Genomic DNA, 19,774 nt, shown 5'->3' on the forward strand with positions numbered 1-19,774 from the left:
TGTGGTCTCCTGGGTGTCTTTCTCACAGTTCGTACTTCTACTAGTGGCGAGCAGAGGCTGGTGTTACTGCGCTCAGCTGTGTGTGTGTGTATGTGTGTGGTTGGGCTGAGTCAAGGTCCAGCTGAGGCCCATTAAGACTGTAAATATGCCTCAGACACCCCAACATTGCCCTGTTAAGGACCTGCATAAATCCTTTTGATAGCAGTATGTTTGTTAGCGCAAGGCCTCGTGTATGTGTGTGTGTGTGTGTGTGTGTGTGTGTGTGTGTGTGTGTGTGTGTGTGTGTGTGTGTGTGTGTGTGTGTGTGTGTGTGTGTGTGTGTGTGTGTGTGTGTGGTTGTGTGTGTGTGTTGTTTGTCGGTACAGTAAAAATCGCCTCACTTTTCTGGCAAGAAACGTACAGGATCAATGCAGCAGCAATCTCTGAAACCTCATTCAGTACATGTGTTTCACCACAGTCCACTCTATTTGTCTCATGGCTATAAAACTTAGTGAAGGTTGTATTTTGTGGTCACAGCAAATAATCACGTTAGGTTGCTTTGTAAAGCCCCCAGCTCTGGAATAAAACAATTTTTGTGGTGCCAGATTCTCCCCAAGGCCTTGATTTGAATCACGACCTTGGACAGAACTTCAAAAAGCCCAGATGAAGCCTGATAGTAGTTAAAGGCCTAAAGAAAATATACCACATACTAATGACAGAGATACCAATATATCTGATGTTTCAGGACCGAAAACAGCTGAATGTATGTCCAGGTTGAGGGAGGTGGACGGGTCAAACAAACATAGGACTTTAACCCAGAAGACTGCTGTACGGGTCCTGTGTGGAACCAAGTCAGCATTGACCTATTTGACTGTAGTTTAGTTAGGTAACTCCAGCACTTTACTAACGCAAGTCATGTAACACATACTTATTTTAACGGCAACCACATTTTTTCCTAAACCTACGTTGGATGTTTATCTTGAAAAGAGACTCTGTGCATGTAATAAGCGGAAACTGTATGTTTTTTGCTAGAATGTGTTGCTTGGGTAGAAGATTGACAGTTCATAATCGGATTGGACACATGCAGAACTCACGGCACAATCATTGGTCTTTGCTTAAAACAGACTTTATACATGTGATATTTAAAAACAGCCCAGTAAGGTAACCACAGCTGTCGCTAAACCAGATCAAATGTTTCTTAAAAACACACATGTAGAGTGTGAAAGGTGTTCTTTTTTTCATAACGTCCTGTCATTATGTGTTTCTGCAAGCGTGGTATGAGGCTGATATTAGACATATTATAAACCTATTTGGTATTCAGAAAGGATGATATTCAACGTATCGTGTTTACAGAAACGTACAATGCCAACAATTTTTTGTAAGGAAGGAACTGTAAGAAAATGGCTACTGAAGTAGAACAAAAGCTCTGTCTGCGCATTGTTTTAATCTGCATGTCGGATTTAAAATGAAGATATCTTCATTTTCATTGGCTTTCAGTTCAGTAAATTTATGATAACGTTGAGCTTCAATAAAATCTTGGAAATTGATTGCGTAGGTTATAACTTATAGGAAATGTATTTTGTGAGTTCTTTATCAGGACATCAAGTGGTTGTCCCCAAAGGCTGCCAAAAGTTTGTTCACAGTATCCTCAGTCATGCACTGTGTACTACTGGATAGGTTTAAGAAAATATTGTAGTTTGGGATAGAAACTATGGAAGTGTCGTTGCTTAAGTACGGAAGATACGTGATAAATAAATCAACATTTCTTCTGGTTTCACACGGGACACAACAGTAGCGTCCTGGGTGAGAGTCCTTTGTTTTAGACCCAGCCATCCGTCCTAACCTTATCCCTGTGCTGACCTTATTGCTCCCTATACTACATGATCTATCCTTAATCAAGATTACGTGGGTTATAAACAAATTATACAGCATTCATTTGTGTAGGTATAGCCACGAACACCGTATGACAACAGCCTTGTTTATCGTTATTTATATTGTGAAAGGAGATTGTTTCTAAAGCTATGAATGCAGCACAATGTTCTTCACAGTACATGTCATGCTTGTCTTTAGTGTCAGCATTAGGCATGGCATGTTTCACTGACTGAGCATTCATCACAAAAGATTCAAGCCCTTAAATGGATACCATAGCATTAGGACTTTCACAAACCCAGTATTAGCATCTCTTTCCCACTAGTAACCCCAAAAATGTTTATTCTAACAATGTAAGAGATCTGCAGTATCTGCTGTTTTTATACTATGTATGTGGAATTTGATTTAAATTAGATTCAAATTAATCGGAGATAAGGTTCATGTAGTGAAAATGGGTAAAGTCTAAATGTCAAGGTATCCCTTTAGGAGTTCACTTCAGTCTAACCTTCTCATTGACCCTTGTCCCTCTGAATTTGCATTGGTCAATAGGGTGACAAAGGAAACATGGGGATTCCTGGGAGAATGGTGAGTGACTTAGGTTTGTGGATCAAGCCCACCATAGTAATGGTTACATTCATTATGACATTAGCAACATATCAGTTCTGAGGAAAGCAGTACATCTACAATAGGGCTGGGTATTGTTTAAAACACTACAATACCGGTACTAATACAAGAACCCTTAAAGTCATACTGATATTCATTTGATGATACCTTTTTATTTCTATTCATCCTTTGATGCCCATCATGTGAATGTAAATACCACCACAGGCGCATAGTAAAGCCATACTTTGAATGTTTTTGGTGGCACCTCGACACGCAGAACTGCCAACTCTGTCAAATACACCATGCTCAACCTCACACCACCGACTGAGTGGGTTTACCTCCAACATAAATCCAAAGTGCTTGCGATGAATATCTGTGAGCAAAACCATACAAATATTTATATATTTTTTTTGATCTGGGTACAAAATGGATCAAATCCTGGTATTGTTTGAATTGAGAAGTTTCAATATTACTTGGCACAATTTTTTTTTGGTCCAGAAGTTATGATACCAAGCCTTAGCCAACACAAGTAGTGTCACTTATTTCGGCTGATCAGTACTTTTCTCAGGTGTGAGTGGGTTTGTACACAGACTATATGATTGACATACCCTTCACCTGTTAGGGTGGAGCAAATTTCACTTTTATCATTCTCATTCATTCTAGGAATGCTGTGACCCCATATACTACCCAGGCTAGTGTTGCCCACCTTCAAACTGAGCAGTGTTAACCAACCAAAATAACTGAGAATTTAACTGCATCGTTAATTGTTTGAATTTTAAAAGTGCAGCATTGTAATTGTTGAACATTTCCCAGTGGTCAGCTTTAGGTGAGCATGGTATAGCTGATAATGTATCATCATGAATGAACACTGGTGAATTGTAATTAGTCATCTGTGGTTTTAATATCCATGAAGGAAATAAAAAATGATTAAAGAAATGTTAAATAAAAGAACAGTTACGACTACTACAGATACTCAGGTATGTTAGTTTATTATTGCCGCATTTCTTAGCCTCATTAATTGTGATGTCAGGTAATGTTCAATTAATAAATCAAAATAGATAAGAATTATATTTTGATCAGTAATAATGCCTGTTTCAACATATATTTGCTAACTATCAATGCCCAGAATCCCCTCCTCTTTACTTTATTACTGTTGAACTAAAAACATCAGCAGTAGCTGGGAGAAAACCTTAGGATTAGTAGAACTCTGTAGTGCAGAGGTTTTCAAAGTCTGAGACTGTGGACCTCCCCTCAGACAAAGCTTGGAAAAGCAACAAAGCCACACACATTTAGGCTATTATATGTGATCCTCTCTTACTAATTCAATAGCTAAAGTCACATTTTCTTTAAACTCCCATTCACTGAGCCTGCCCTGAAACAGTCTGGAGCCCACTTTGTAAACCTCTACTAAATGGTGTCACAACTAAATGAGAGAGTGTATTGTTAGTGATCAGCCTTACTGTATGGAATACGATGTAGGAGAACAATGTGGAATGCATACAAACTTATTTCAGAAAATACATAGTGATACTGCCATTTTCTCACATGCACAGAGTAACACAAACCCCTAAATATGTCTTTAGGGCCTTACAGCTGTCACTTGTAGCCCCTATAATGTATTCGTCAGGTATTATACGTCGCTGTGTGTTATTTAAGACAGCTTGTGCTCGATCTCCCCTTAAGCCCACCCAGGCTGCAGTGCAGTGGTGTAACCACAACCAACAATTTCTGTGCAGTTGACAGCCTGTAATTTACAGGGTAACCGCTCAATTCATTTGGTTAGTTTTGAACATTTATTTTGAATATGCCATATTTCAAACAACTTCTGCCCTGTCACATGTGGGTATTATTTATATTTTTTACTTATATGACACTGTGGTCTCCATAGCTCACAGGTCTTGCACCTGGCTAAGAAAATGAAGATGCTTATCTCATTTTAAATGAAAGGCCAGTAATAGTGAAATGTCATGGGAGTCAAACGCTTTCCTATATGCCCCTTCTCAAAGAGGGTGGAGTGACATGTTTAACCCTTACTCAGGTTTGTTGTATCATGGGGTCTATTGAAAAAGTCCATCTTGATGCTGCACTCATGTCAGCAATCTTTAAAAATGTCCTTAAAGCATATACAGTTTCACATAAAAGCACAATTAACAGATTTAAAACAAAAAGCAAATGACATTAGAGAATTAGCAGTGCCATTCAGTAAACTGACTGGACATTGCATTTAGTGGACAGATGGTCCTTAATCCTCTTTTTAAGATATTGCGATCTTATAAAATAAACTAGGTTTAATGTGTCTGTAGCTCATAGTTGAGGAGTCAGTAGAGAAAGTAGATGAGGATTTTGTGTAATATGGCCTCATATAGAAAAATTGTACCAGTGTTCCATTTGATGTTCGTATAAGGAAGACAAAACAACTTTCTTAGACAAACTTCAGTCATGTAATCGTAACACAGCATGATACACTGAATCTCACATTTTCAAAGTTTCAAAGAGAGGATGTGTGAGACAGCGTTAGGTGGTCTGGCCAGCCTTACTGTGCCTTACATAGCAGCCCTAGTTCTTTCACAACCTCCTCATCACTAGTCCTTAGGATGCTGCATGCCCCGAACCCTCTCCATGTCTCTAACACTGGTTCCTCTCTTTCTTGTGTCTCCTCCCTTCATACCTTTTTGCATGCGACTATGTCTGCTGTGACTGATGATCCCAGGCCTTAAAAGGACAAGCAGGGGAGAAGGTAAGTTTGGGACCATATGCCATTAGCAGGATTACTTAAAATGTTGCAATTAAGCACCATTCGAAGACAAATTTTGTCCTCTAAGTTTCTGGTTTTGATTTGGTGTCCTTTCTTACCTTGGTCGTCTATGGTCAAACTAGTCAGATTGCATCAACGCAAGTCGTAGAATAGTTGGATATAATCAGGTTGCTCATTTCAGACATTGCTAAAATGTGACTTGGTGGTGGTTAGAATTGCAGAGTTGTGCACTGTACAGGTAGCATGTGATTTATATCAGGGACTCAGGTCTGTATTTCCAAACATCATGAGGGTCACATTCTGTTAATGGTTTCCCACCCTGGTTGGATTACCTGAACTCTTTACACCATGAAACACAATAGTAACGATTTGTCACATAAGCGTCTGAAAGTTCAAATTTAAGACTCCCCGAAGAAAGTGGAGAAAGGTTTATAGAGGCCACAGCAGAGTAGGGGCTCCTCAAAGAGAACTTAGAATGAATAGAGTTATATACTGAGATAAATAAATGTTGTTTCTGGTGCATTGCACAACCGTCTTATAGAAGTTACCACGAATATAAGCTGCCAGCTGGGAGGGAAAAGATTGATATTGGCCTCAAGGTGGAAATTACATGTAAAACGAATTTTACTGTAGGCTCCGATATCTCCCACTTGGCTTCATGAATTGCATAAGTGTGTCAACAGAGACGGTAAACATGCAGTAAATCTGTCATGGTCAGCAGCCCGGTCACATAAAAATCGGAATGATCACTTTTATTCACATCAATGAAATGAACTCCACCCACAAAGAGTATCAATGTCTGCTGCAGTTTGCTGAAGGTTGAGTTTAAGTTCCTCAGATGTGGAAGTGACATCAAATTACATGCATAGCTGCTCACAAGTCTATCTGAAAACTTAACCTGTGGAACACTTTTAGAGCTACGTAGCAATGATCAGAGTGTGTAGAAGTGGGTCCCAGTTTGGTATGCATGGATAGATGCATAGATGCATGTGCATGATGCATACCAATGGTTTCAAACAATTCCACTGAAGAAACATTGAATTTGAACAGAAAATGAGTTTACTAGAACACTCCACAGGGCATCTTTATACTAAAGCTGAACATGCTTGGAAAAAACGTTTGGCACACTTTTTCATTCTTTGTGCTCACAGACAATGTTGAGCAATATAGTTTCTTTCAGGCTGTAGCCGGCTCAGTTTTAGAGACAGAGTGAAGGTTCAGGAAGTAGGCTAAAATTTGCTGAGCGAGAAACTGGCAGGGCCATATTCACCTCAAAATATGTGAATGAAAATGGGTTCTATGGGTTCTATAAAATCCTAAAGATAACTCTCACTACCTGAGGGCAACCGTGGTTCTCCATCACGCTTGGAAAAGGAGGGGTGAGCGCAGGATTACATTGTTGCTTGTTAACTTTAACCTCATCATTAGATGCCACTAAATCTAACAAGCTGTGCCTTTAATAAGGTGTCTCACGTTTCACCTCAACATGTTGCAAATGCATGTGCCTGTCAGATTTAAATCCTCTTCATAACTGGGCCTCAAAGCCAGATACAGCAGATTTACAGATTTGTTCTTGTTAAATAGAGCATGATTTGCAATGGGTTGTGTTTTCAATGAAAAGGGAAACACTTCTCAAAGGAAGTGAAGTTTCACAGCCTGACTGAAGAAGTGAAGTGAGAGAACCGACATTATCCGACAAGCTGACAGTTGGTGGCTTTTTGGGTCGTTCTACAGATCCTCAGCCAAAAATAATCGATTGGTTTCCTTTTATTTCCTGGCAGGGAACTCATTGTAATAGTGCAATCAGGTTTTGTCCCATGTGTGGTAAGTCTCTTAGAGTAGAGTACCAGAGTTATACACAGCAGACCTGGTTGTAGATCACCTCAATACAATGGTAGCATCTTCCTCAGGAAAATAAGAGTGAGGCAGACTCAATAAGAATAAATGAAGTCAAACAGTGCGCTCTTCAAACCAGTGGCTTTTGTGGGTTTAGTGGGACGGTGTTTGGGGCAAGAGACTGGCAAAGTGAGCCAGGCTGAGAGAAAAAACAGAAAGACGTGATGGATTGGTTTTTGCAAAAGAACCACAGCAGATCGACACTCCTAATGGCCTTAAGAAAAATTCCATCTAGAAGGAAATGAGATCTACATAGTTTCGTCTATTTGTATGCATGGTTTTATGTGGGTGTATGAGTGGGTCCTGGTTTTAGTTGTGATTCTAACTTTGACTCGTTGCCTTGACCTCTTGCAATCAAAGTTATTCAATCTCTACACAAGTGTGTCTGTTGATCTTCACTTGTCTAACCCACTAAAGCTGTAGAAAACCAAGGAAGTAACTAAAAACTGCTTCACTGGAACCCTGTTTTTCCACCATTATCTTTGCCTTCTGGCCCCCCGTGTGATACATCTGACATCAAACCAAGAGAGAAAAACAAATTCTTGACCTCCTGAAGTAGACATTTGTTCAGGAATATTTAGAATCACCTCAGTCTTTGACAGATGACCATCAGATATGTCCCTGGGATAGGGTTTCCCTTCAGCAGGACAGAAGCTAATAATGGAAAGTGCTGGAAACCTGAGTTGGCCAGTGTGGCCTCAGCGGTTTGTTGGATTGTGCGGGGGGGTTCAGGAGGGCTGCTCAGGCCGCCGCAATATCAGTGCAAATTAACTATTCTGGGCCAAATCCAGAGCCCAGAGGTACTCCACATTTATACAGCAGCACTGCTGATTTCGGATAATAACCAGTCAACTACCTTGGAGAGCCATTGTGACAGAATGGCCAAAGCAGTTCCCAGCTGTCTAGCTTGTTAGCAATTAGTTCGCTAGCTAGGAGCTAACCAACTAAACCCTACTCGCCACGCCTCTAGCACCACCTATCCCAGGATTGCACAGATCAGCTTCAACAAGTAACTTTCCAGTGAGACCAGAGCTTTACATTTCTATGCATGTCCACCACGGTTGTCTGAGAGGAGGTGTTTATGTATCGGGATTAGACACAGTGTATGATGAACGGAAGCTTGTGGAAGGATTTGCCTCCGCTAAAGCTATTTGCTTTTGGACGTGCTGAATTTCTCTAATGACATTTCCCTGTTTCTTCTTCTCTTCTATTTGTCGATAGGGAGCACCAGGCGAGCCAGGTCTGTCTATCATTGGTCCAAGAGGACCTCCGGTAAGTGCCCTCACCTCTCCCTACACCTCATAAACCTCTAATCTTGATTCGAACCAAGCCTTTTATTAGACCCCTGCTTAACACACTAGGGATCCTAAATACAACAGGCTTTCAGTTCTGTTGATTAAAGTAGACAATTGGAGAGTCTAACCAAGCACATGAATGCACCACAAATTATAGAATATTGCTTTCTAATTACAAATTGTGTGGAAACAGCAGCATTTGGCCACATGTTGGATCATTAGTCATGCTTACTTTATCATAAGCGAAGCAAGAAACTACATCCTGGTTCAACTGGGCTCAATGTTAGTTATCCAGACACCTATTGTTATGAACCAAATTCTCTTATTATGAGGCCAAATCATTTCAGTGTTAGTTTTTCTTCCAGGTGGACAATGTGGCCTCTTAAGTACCATAATATACCTTTTTTAAAAGATGGCCTAAGTCTGGCCAATTTAAGTGGAGCACACATCTGTTCTTCTAATTGGTGGTTCCTACCATCTGAACATGTGTGTGCCCACTCCTGCTGGATGGTAATAGGCACCTCTAATGAATAACAGGCTGTGGCGGAAGCTCTGTGCAGTAGGAGTCAAGACCCGAGCTTAGAGAGCCAGTCAGTCAGAAACACTTAGAAGCTAGTTTAGCACAGCAGGTGAGATTGACATAAGAGACTTCAGTCGTGACCTTAGATGGAACGAGAGTGTTAATTCAACAGAGAAGTGAGGAAAAGGAGAGGAACTGACAGTAAAGGCAATCCCGGTGCCTGGACTTCTCAACATCGTCGTGTCATCGGGTTAGATGTATGAAATGTTCTCCGTTTTTCTTAAGTTTTAGAACTCATGCATGTGGCCGTAATATTTGAGCATGATAGTTACTTAACTCAAGAAAGAAGCTTAGTAGCGTTTTGCAGAGATTTCATCATTATTATGTATATACTTCCCACCAATCTTGGCATAAAAGTTGATCATGAAAATGAAATCTTGACCCTGGAAATAGTATTTGCTAAAACAGAAAAAATGAATTACCTCAAGGTTCACTTACTTGTTTTTTCCAAGAGCTTCCTGATGCGTCTTACAGTCATCTGGGGAACCATTCACAGCTGCCCGTAACAACCTCGGCCTCAAGACTGTCTGGGTCATTAGTCACGTCTCACCTCTTTGTAATTGTCTTACCTAGTAATTGTCTTGTCCTACATCTTTATTTTCCCATCACTGCTTTCCCTGGGATATTACATGTCTCATACCAGTTTGAAGAGCTATGCTGAAGTATGCTGGCTAATTGTTATTGACATACACTCATTTAGCTTGTTTTCCTTCTCTCCCTAGTCCTACATCTTTGTCAGATAAGAACGCTTTTCATTTCAGTGTTCCTTTTCAACATCCATTGATGTTGTGTGAGAACACACTCACACACAAACTGAATGGATTCCCCAGAGTCTTCAGAATGACTCCTGCTGTCAAAATCAATGTTTGTTCTCACCTAAAACCTCAGTGCAGTGGAGGGAGAGAACTGCTTCCACTTCCACTGACCTGCTTCCAGATGATTTTTAAAATCACACTTGCAGAACAACAACAAACACACTGCTTGTTTTTCTGTTTCTCTTCAGGGACAACCTGGGACAAGAGGGTTTCCAGGCTTTCCAGTAAGTCATGACCACGTGTGTCAGGTTGATACTGTAAACGATGCTTTGATGATGGTGATGGTGAAGAAGCTGGATATTTAGATTATACCTAAATAAGCTAAATTAAAAAATACTAATTTATTCACAAAATAACTCTGGAATATAGTGATAGGAGATTGTGAATTGAGAATTGAGAGCTTGATAATATGCCGATGAATGGTTACTTCCTAGATATTTGTAAATCTGAATACCTTTCTTATGAACTGTTCCTAATTGTCGCTGAATGATACACCATCAATGACTATATCACTTCTTAATTACATGCTTGATTAGAAGTAACAAAGTAAAATCTAAAATTTAAATTCTGTAAAAGGCAAAAAAAGCAAAGAATTATGAAAGAATGAAATTATTTTAAACAACAATACTATTTCAATCACTAGCTCTGCTGCAATGTAGCTTCTGGCCACCAGCACTGAAGGCTGCTGAACTGCTCTTGAGTCGGGTGGGTGAGGGAGAAAACTTTATTTTGTTATTTTAAAATCACGCAAGGTAGGTATAATAAAAATAATTTCAACATTCCGCCTGCAGCTGAATGTATGAAGTCCAGATATTTACGAGTTACAGGCCCTGTTGAACAGGACAGTCGGGTTTATCATAACATACATTTCACTTTACTGCCAGCATGACTGAATTCATCTACACCTTCGCATTTGACTTTAACTGCTATGTATTTAGTGAGTATTTGCAAATCCAACTGATTTTGTAACGGAACTAGCTGGTGCAGTCATTTCTAATGCAATTGCTGATCTCCATTTGTACTAAAACATACCATTCTCTCCTTTAATCCTAGGGTCCAATTGGCTTGGATGGCAAGTCTGTGAGTTTCCCCAAGTTCCTGTCAAAAAGTGAAATAACTTCAGTAATTGAGTGCTTCTTCAGTACCCAGAAGCACTCAGTGATGATAATGAGCATCATTAAGCTAAGAATGATTATGGTCATCATTGTAATACAATCTCTATTAGTGCCATTACTGTTATTTTCGGGCGGGGATAAACATGCTATAAATATTTCTAAGAACTTTCTCTGAGGAAATCAGGTGGCGGTATCTGTTTGGATTGATTCAGTTATTATACCACCTGCACTCACTGCTTTGATGTTCACACAGGGACAGAACGGACCGAAGGGGGACATGGTAAGCATTCCTTAAATGTGTCAATAACATAGTTGAACTACAATACCAGTCTCACCAGTCATTTGAGTCCATAACATTTTGAGCATGTTGTATGGAATTTACACCCACAAGCCAAAGCAAATATGAAATGATCGACCTGATTTATACCACACAGTGAGTGACTAACAGTGGGTTGCATGCAGTAGGGAAAGGCCAAGGCCGATGGGAGCTGTAAGCCAAACTCTGGCTTTCAATCAGGGTTAGTAGGTAAAAACTCTGACCAAGTTGAATGGGCCCAAAGGGATTTACACTCACTGAGGCTAGAGGACATTTAAAGACTCAAGCATTGCTTCACCGTTAACATTCTATATCCCCAAATCACTGTATTCTTATTAGCCATACAATGAGCATCATGCTGCCGGTAAAGCAGGACTGTGTTTTTAAGGTCTTCCATTTCAGTGTCATTCATAACCAACCATCTTATTCTGGCTGGCTCAAAGCTACAAAGCCAAAGAAAGTATGTGGATTTCCTGCTTCCACAGGTCATTTAAGTTAATCTTCAGTTTCAATGCAGGAAGAAGTGTGTCCTTTATGTCCTTTATGTAGTTGTTTGTGTTCTGTCACAGACTTCTTAAGTTCCTTCTTTTACTAAGCTTAACCACAATCTTAAACTTATACTTACTTAAGCCATTTAGAAGTCAAACCTTAACCATAACTTAACAAAAGTTTATTACCATAACCATGATCATTTGGTGTCCTAACCATACTGTAGCTGCCATGCACAGGTATCGCAAAGCGAAAAAAGAAAAGTGAGGATACAAAAAGCATTTAAATTTAAGAAACACCATAATGGGACACATTATGAGGTTATGCAGAATCATCCGATAGCAATGCTCGTTCACTCTGACTGTTGGAGTTTCTTCAATGTTCCCTACCAATTTAGATCATCCTCTGGAATAATTTCCAGCTTCAATAAAGATTTGCTGTATAAAAGAGGTCTGTTCTTGACTGGTGTTGTGGTGTGCCCTTACTGTCATCTCAGTGTTGCCCAGCTGAGGCAGACGATCTGGCTTTTATCACGCTCCCTGCTGATTTCAGTAGCTTCTCGCAGCCTCTGTTGGTGGACCATTACTCTTGGTCTGATTGGGGATTTGTTTTCTAAAGCAGGGGGACAGCTCCAGAGAACTACATGTCGGTACAAATGCCAGAATTTCCAGGAGACCAAGTGGGGTTGGTAACTGTTGAAATAATGTTGAATGTTGATTAATGGTATCGTAATGAGCTCCTGTTACTCAGCCTCCTTCCTGACAGATGTCAGGGAGCATTAAAACGGGCTTTGAGGGCTGGTCTGGTAGATGTATAGAGATGTTGTTGCCTTTCACAAAGTGGCTTTGGAGCTGCCGAACCTGTGGGGTCAGCAGCGTGGGGTGAAGTGGATGTGTCCTACTGGGCCTTCTTCCCGAGTTCATTAATCAACCAGTCGCTGAGCTCTGACAGCTACTTACACTGGGCACACCCCAGGGCCTACTGGGAAGTGAAACTGAGTGGCTTCAACCACAACAAGTAATTGGAAAAGACTCCTGCAATAGCTTATTCATCAGTTTGATTGATACCTTGGCATGTTTACTCATTTCCATCATGTTTATTGGAGCCATTTGTGTTAAGTCATGTTGAATTCTTTGTGAAGCTGCAAATCTAAGACTTAAGACCGACTGTGCTACTGTTGTCTTACAGGGTCAGCGTGGTGTTAAAGGACACCCAGTAAGTTCCGCAAGTCTGATATCATTCCTGAGATAATAACCTGCTAAATGCTTAACCACTCTCTTATCTCATTCACCTTTTATTCTTTCTTTCTAGGGGGAATCTGGACCCAAAGGGGAGAAGGTGAGACATGGTTTACAGTAGTTTGACCACTTGGCCAAGTAACCTATCTAGTTTATCTGCCAGCAGTGGATGAAGAAAGGTTCAGATGTTTATTTTTCGGTAATGGGGAACTCCAGATAATTAGCACTGCATTTCCGTAAAGTTGTGGAACTCTTAAAAGAGGGATTACATAAAAAGTTCAAAGCTGAAGCAGCAGAGGCCGAGATATCCGGACTTTTAGTCCCTAGTATGAGCCAAGCTCCAAAACCTTACAAGTCCTATATTACAATATGAAAGCTTATTTTTGTTAAACCCTCCTTGCCTGCTAAACACTTCCTTTTACACATATTGCGCTCAGTTTATAACAGAGACTTTCTGATAAGAATCTTTAAAATTAAATCGTCTTCATTTTTCTGATTACACTTTTTTCTGTTCTCTCCAGGGCGTCTGTGGAGACTACACACACCGGGTATGAAACGTTTTTGGTGGAATTCTTTGACACAAAAAGCACTTCATCATCAGTGTTTTTGCTAAAATAAAGAAAAAAAAATATATATATGATTAGCCTCTTTTGCGATATAAATGTTAATGTCATTACACAAATATAACCTGTTCTATTGTCCATCCTACAGGGTATAGCATGTATGTACAGTTTCTTCATGTCAGAACAGAATAGAAAAGTTCATAAGTTGTAGTAAGGGTTAACTACCACAGAAGCTGGACAGACACGTGGCTGGTAGCACAGTGAGGAGCTCTGCAGTTCTTTGGCCCGTCTACTCTGGGGCTTGGCTAGTTGAGAGAAAACAAGGCAATTACCAGGCATCCTGCTAGAGCACTAAGTGATAAGAGTCTGTGTGCCGGGTGCCAAGAATAAGAGTCTCCTGTGTAAAGGGGGATTTCTCGCATCTAGAGTCCATTTCCTGCGTAATTCAACCTTTCAGTTATTAAACAGCTCCTGCTAAGATGACCAAAGTTTTATTTTTTTTGTCATGACATTTACTACCTTGTTTAAAAGCATCTCAAGATAACAGCACTATACTGAAATGGTTTTAGGAGTCATCTTGATAATACATTGTGTGATATACATCTCTGGACAGGAAATGCTTCAGGCTACATACATTTCAGAAGGAGTCGTCAGAGAGAGAAGGACCCAGAGAGGAATTAGGGTTTGATGTCTTTACCCCAGGCCCCCTTCTCTAACGAGCAGTATGCCTCTTGGATTTGCTTTCTTTATATGTCCCCCTGTATCAGTATGTATGGGAAGTTCATTCCCAGAGTCTGCTCAGACTCCAGGCCTCAATCCCATTGTGATACCATAGGGGGTCTGGGGGGTTACTGTAGGTGGATGTAAAATGTTCAGTTGAGAAAGAGTCTCAGGACAAATCCAGCTGAATCATCAAATATATCTTGTGTTTTTGTGTAATGTGTATTTCAGCAGCAGCCCTACTGTTAAAAGAGTAGTTTAACAGTTTGGGAAGTATGATTATTCACCATCTTTCTGAGAGCCAGAAGGTTGATATCATTCTCGCATCTTTGTGAGTACAATGCTGGAGTCAGGGTGTGGTTAGCCTAGCTTAGCATAAGGACTGTAAGCAGTGAGTTACAGCTAGCTTGGCTCTGTCCAAATTGAAAAGATAAACCAACCAACAGCTACAAAGCTGACTGTTTAGCAAAAGTTTATTGATGGGCCAGGTTTTCATGTAATGCCCAATATGTTTCATTAATTACTTTTTTAAATGTCTGTTCACCTGAAATTTAAACCAAACGGACATTAAGTATATTTTTTTCTCATTATGCACAGAGCCAGGCCAGCTGCTTCCAGTATTTATGCTAAGCTAGGCTAACCACTTCTTGACTCCAGCTCTGCACCTAACACAAATAGGTTAATTTTTAGATTGATATCCATCTGAACATCTGCCTCTCTGAAAGCAGAGTAATCCCTTTAAACTGAAATCATCTGGAATTCAGGCTTCACGAGACATGACATGCCACCTTTACCCGTTCTGACTGAAATGACCGCTTCCCTGGTGTGTAGGGCCTCTTTGTGCAGGATCTCCCTCTGAAAACCCTGGCTGCCTTGCGCTCCAGTCAGGCTCTGATGTTGAAGGTTTGTGGGTGCCAAGACCCAGATGGATAACCCTCAGCAGGGTGTCACCAAGTCGTGCCGCAAAGAGAGCCAATGCCCTATAGAGCCAAGGCACCCTTCCACCCTCTGTTATCCACCAAAAAGAGATCTATAGTATCTATAAAAAGATGTTACATAATATAAAGTTAGTATCTGGGTGGATAGCTGGAAATGGTGAGGGACAAAGCAGCACACTTGCCTACTTACTACATTTATACCCCTACTTATATCTACTGATAACATTCTGTACATATTTCCATAGAAAAAAGTACTATTGCTATTTTTGGCTTTCAACTGATCTACTTTATTAAAGTGTGACTGACCACACAATGACAAGAAGTATGTTCCAAGACTGAATTAACTCTATGTATGTTAAAGTAGTAAAGAGAAGTGAATACTTATTTTGGGGGTTCAGGTATTTGGTGAAGGTATCTTTGCTTCAAAGGTTGCTGCATAATAAAAAAATGTGGAAATATGTACGCTATGTAAAAAGTAGGCAAGTTGCATGTAGCTGGTTCTACTTGGTGTCATGGGGAAATGTAGCTGTCAGTGGGATCATACTTGAACCGCGGTGTCCTAAACTGTATCTGATCCTGCTGGTCATCTCAACAGAAGCGGCGTATTGTACAGCCCTGTGTTGGACAGTTGGCCACAGTAAGTCTGGATGTGCAATCTAACTGTACTGCTGTACTCTCTTTGTGGCAAGACTGGCGCCCACCTCTGCTCCACTGCAATCTAGGGGCCTGGCTCACTGTTAATGGGGACATTGATGCACATAAATCCTGAATAGGGGATGCTTAATGATTCGCAACCAACAGACTGACGGTATCGAAGAATTTGAACCATCACAGTAAATCAACCATCCCCTTAGCCACTCCAAGCCCGTAGTTTGCTGTGCTGGTGCCTTTGTTGTCTTTCCTTTCTCCAGCCTTGTTTCCGTTTTCTTCTCCTTTGCCCTCCCATTTCCTTGCTTTTCACTCTGATGTTCTATTTCTCTTTTTCCTCCATATCCCCTCCCCCCCATCTTTCCTCCTGGTTCTACCCTGTTTCCTTTTCTGGCCTCCTGGTGACCTTTGCCCTGTGACCTTTTTGCACCGCTGGCCACCTGTGCTTTGTGACTCCCCCGACAGATGTTGCCCATCACCGTACGCAACATGCCCTCAATAAGCCCTCTAATCCTAAAACGCCTCAAGGTACAACTCTCTCCTTCCCCTACCTCCCCTCTGCTCCCTGCCGCCCTGTGGATGCCAACCGCCATCATCCGTCGCCAAAACCTTCCCAACCCGCCTCCGCCGTCATGCTGTAATTAACCAACTTTTCGTTGCTACTGCTTCTGAATGTTTACGCATATTCAAGGCCTTTTCTGTCAATGATGCGTGACAGTTTTTTAGTTTTACATTCATTGATAAGCACAAAGTACGGACAAATAGTGTTTACCGTGATAATCATTATGTTTAGCCCTGACCACCCTCTTTCCATGACCTTAAAGGTACTTACGATTTCACTAAAATAAATTTGAAGGACTCCAAAGAGACTGAAAAATCAATAAAAAAAAGAAAAGCAATATTTTACATTCCTCACAATGCATCTTGGTGGCATCTCATGGGCAGACCCTTTCAAACTCCACACCTCCAGTTTGTAACTGAGGCTTCCTTTTGCTCAGCCTGAGTGCTACTACTAGTCATTAATAATCTGACATTGAATCGGTGCTCCTTCAACCAACTGGTTTTACCTCAATTAAGAAATGATACTAAACAGATCAAAAAGTTGACTGGGAATATTTTGCAGATTAGTTCAATATGAGCAGTGTGATATGAAATGAAAAAAAACCAATAATAATATTTAATGCAGCATTACCTTGCTGCAGAGACACATTTAGCTAATGCAAAATCTACCCACAACCGTTTAAGAAATATGATATGGATGATTCTAGTTAATCCCAGTTTCTATGCATGGAAACTATCTAAGGGAAATATTGTGGTTATGGCAAATAAACTAGGGTTAAGGTCCCTGGTACTGTTAAAAAAAAAAAAGGCCAGCTGCCGTGTGGCTCATTTTAAAACACAAGATGGATTAACAGACTGTACAAAGTTCATATATCAGCCAATCAATTTTGACCGTCTGATATAAGGGGTTACCATCATGATGAGAATAAAACGATTGCATTTTTTTTTCCTTCTAGAATATTCTTCCATGTGGTCAAATTGTGCTGAACAGCACATTGGCAGCTGCACTCTGCCAATAACAGTGTGTGTATACCCCTGAGAAAATCCCAACATGTCCAGAGATATAAATCATATCTGGACACATTCTGCACTGCAGTACAGAGGAGGAATGACAAAATATGGATCTAATATGGTCGGATATGTTCTCCATTATCTTAGAATAGAAGCTTGGCAGAGCTCTCTGGTCCTGAGCTACCGTACATGTGTGTTCTCCTGCAATAACACCGTGATTGCTGAGTGACTGAAATGCTTTGTGTTAGGAACCTCTCTAAGTTGGAACACATGTGCAAATAAATCATGTACTCTAGGATAATGCATTCAATTTCATGCAAACTTGTTGCCCTGAATAATAATATATATTTCCATGTTGAGGTGTCTTCTTTATAAATATTTAACTGTAACAAACGCATTTTATGAGTTCCAGTGAGCAGTGGAAATAATTTAGCATGAAACAAAGGAGGAGCAGATTCAGGACTTGTAGCAGCCAGATAGATTTATTTCAGGCGCTGAGGTGTATTTATTCTCTTCATATCCTGTGCTCATTGTAAATTTTCTTTATTTGATTTGGTTTAGTCTTGGCTTTGGTTTGAGCCAATATCCAGGGTTCTGGCTTTCTTCAGAATAAACACATTCAGAATAGCAGTGTGTTTCAAAGAAGCTTTAAGAAGGATCAATGTCAAGATGACATTCAATCATTAAAAATATTAAGATCTTCTAATTTGAATTTTAGGCTAAGATTATTAAAGATAAAGGAATTTGCTCGAGGTGTCATCACCTGACCTAAGTACCACCCTTTGGTAACTTGACATTTCAAATCGTAACCCCTGTCACTCTTCAAATAGGGTCTCCGGCCTGATATGTGGATATCCTCCTTGATCTTTCTGCCGCTGTCAACTGACTCCCGGTCAATGACTTTGACCTCTTCTCAGTTGCTACTGTGATCATTTTGAAGCACTGAAGCACTGTTTAGTTTCACTTTGAGATGCACTGGGCGTTCCGCTACCAAGTAATTATTAGACGCTCAGAGCAACTGACATAGTAGAAAGAGTGAAAAGTTTGCCGAATGGCGGGTGAGAAAGGTTTAGTGGCTCAAACAAATACAGGTCCTTCATCCAGGAGACCATTGCTGCAAGTCTATGTTTGCATTAGTTTTGTTACGTATCTACTTAAATCCTTTTAAGTTATGTAGTTATGTAACAAATGTTCTTAGTTTACATCATAAATTGATTTATTTTGACCCAAACCCCAATCTTTTTCTAGCCTGACCAAGTAATTTTGTTGCATATGTAAATGTTAAACTAAGTAAACCTATATTGGAAGTTTATTATTGGAAGAGATTATATGCATGTAATGAGTGTAAACTGCAAGTTTTCTATGAACATTGAAGTTTAAGTAACAAACACAAGATTTGGCCCAGAAGACCGTTATTAGTGTCCCAAAACTTAAAGGAGATGTTTGTCACATGACCCGTTTTGTCACTCAGTAATGACCTGAGTCGTTGGTCAGTCAAGTCAACCAAGCTCTTTTCCTGAATCTAACTAAGGGGTTTTGTTGCCTAAACTTAACTTCCTGTAAGACAGAAGTTTATTTTGATAAAGACACTTTCCAGTAACAAGTGGAATCTGACAGGCTGTCCCTGCCACATCCAGAAGTGACGCTAGACTCAACAGAACTATGACCCTTTGGGTCATGGTTTTAAGAGTAGGGCCACTGACCAAGCGTTCTTCTTCATGATGGGGCCCTGGGTAAGGGCCAACATCCACGAGGACGGTGTGAAAGTCATCATCAAGGAGTCAGTAAAATAATATTCTGCACTAAGCTCACATCACTACTAGCTCCTGCCATGACCAGTTTCGGTCTCATATTCATAGACACCTGATGTTGGCTCTCGTGGCCTTCTTGCCTGGGGTACTTGCTCAGACCCTGTCACAAGGCCCCTTGATTATGTCTCTACACCTGACTCAGCTCAATTCGCTGAGGTCAATTGGATATCGTACAAGCCCTGGAAAATAATGATCTATGAATCTGGAATATTCGATCCAACATACGCGTTCCAAAGGTCAAGAATGAATCTTCATGCTCAAGCATTACAGTATAACCGCTTGCCTTGCTCCCCGGCTAACCTTCCTCTCTGCAACCCCCTGCTGTAGTTGTTTGTGGTGCTGTGTCAAATTGTTGTGTAGCATTGCCAGTGTGGTGAGGCATGCTCCAGCTTGGCAGATTGTAACTCAAGGTCTCTCAGCAGGGTGAGCCTGGAGCACAGGGACCCCCAGGACCCCCAGGACCCCCGGACTCCCAGGGACCCCAGGCCTGAATGGAGCCAGTGGTCCAATGGTGAGTCCCAGACTGAGTTCCACCAGAAATTCTAATTCTCCCTTTATAACAGTTAAATAAC

At 40.7% G+C, this 19,774-nt stretch overlaps 1 protein-coding gene across 1 annotated transcript in view; it reads left to right on the forward strand.

The window, feature by feature from the left end:
• Window positions 1-19,774, forward strand: part of col13a1 (collagen, type XIII, alpha 1) — a 109,417-nt gene that overhangs the window by 54,038 nt on the left and 35,605 nt on the right. The window contains 12 exon segments of the mRNA XM_054600179.1: window positions 2,398-2,433; window positions 5,162-5,188; window positions 8,324-8,374; window positions 9,981-10,016; window positions 10,846-10,872; window positions 11,161-11,187; window positions 12,901-12,927; window positions 13,024-13,050; window positions 13,472-13,498; window positions 15,767-15,808; window positions 19,622-19,673; window positions 19,676-19,713. Of these exon segments, the coding sequence (XP_054456154.1) occupies window positions 2,398-2,433; window positions 5,162-5,188; window positions 8,324-8,374; window positions 9,981-10,016; window positions 10,846-10,872; window positions 11,161-11,187; window positions 12,901-12,927; window positions 13,024-13,050; window positions 13,472-13,498; window positions 15,767-15,808; window positions 19,622-19,673; window positions 19,676-19,713 (417 nt within the window).

Source organism: Anoplopoma fimbria, chromosome 6 (assembly GCF_027596085.1).
Source record: "Anoplopoma fimbria isolate UVic2021 breed Golden Eagle Sablefish chromosome 6, Afim_UVic_2022, whole genome shotgun sequence".
Lineage (NCBI taxonomy): Eukaryota > Metazoa > Chordata > Actinopteri > Perciformes > Anoplopomatidae > Anoplopoma > Anoplopoma fimbria.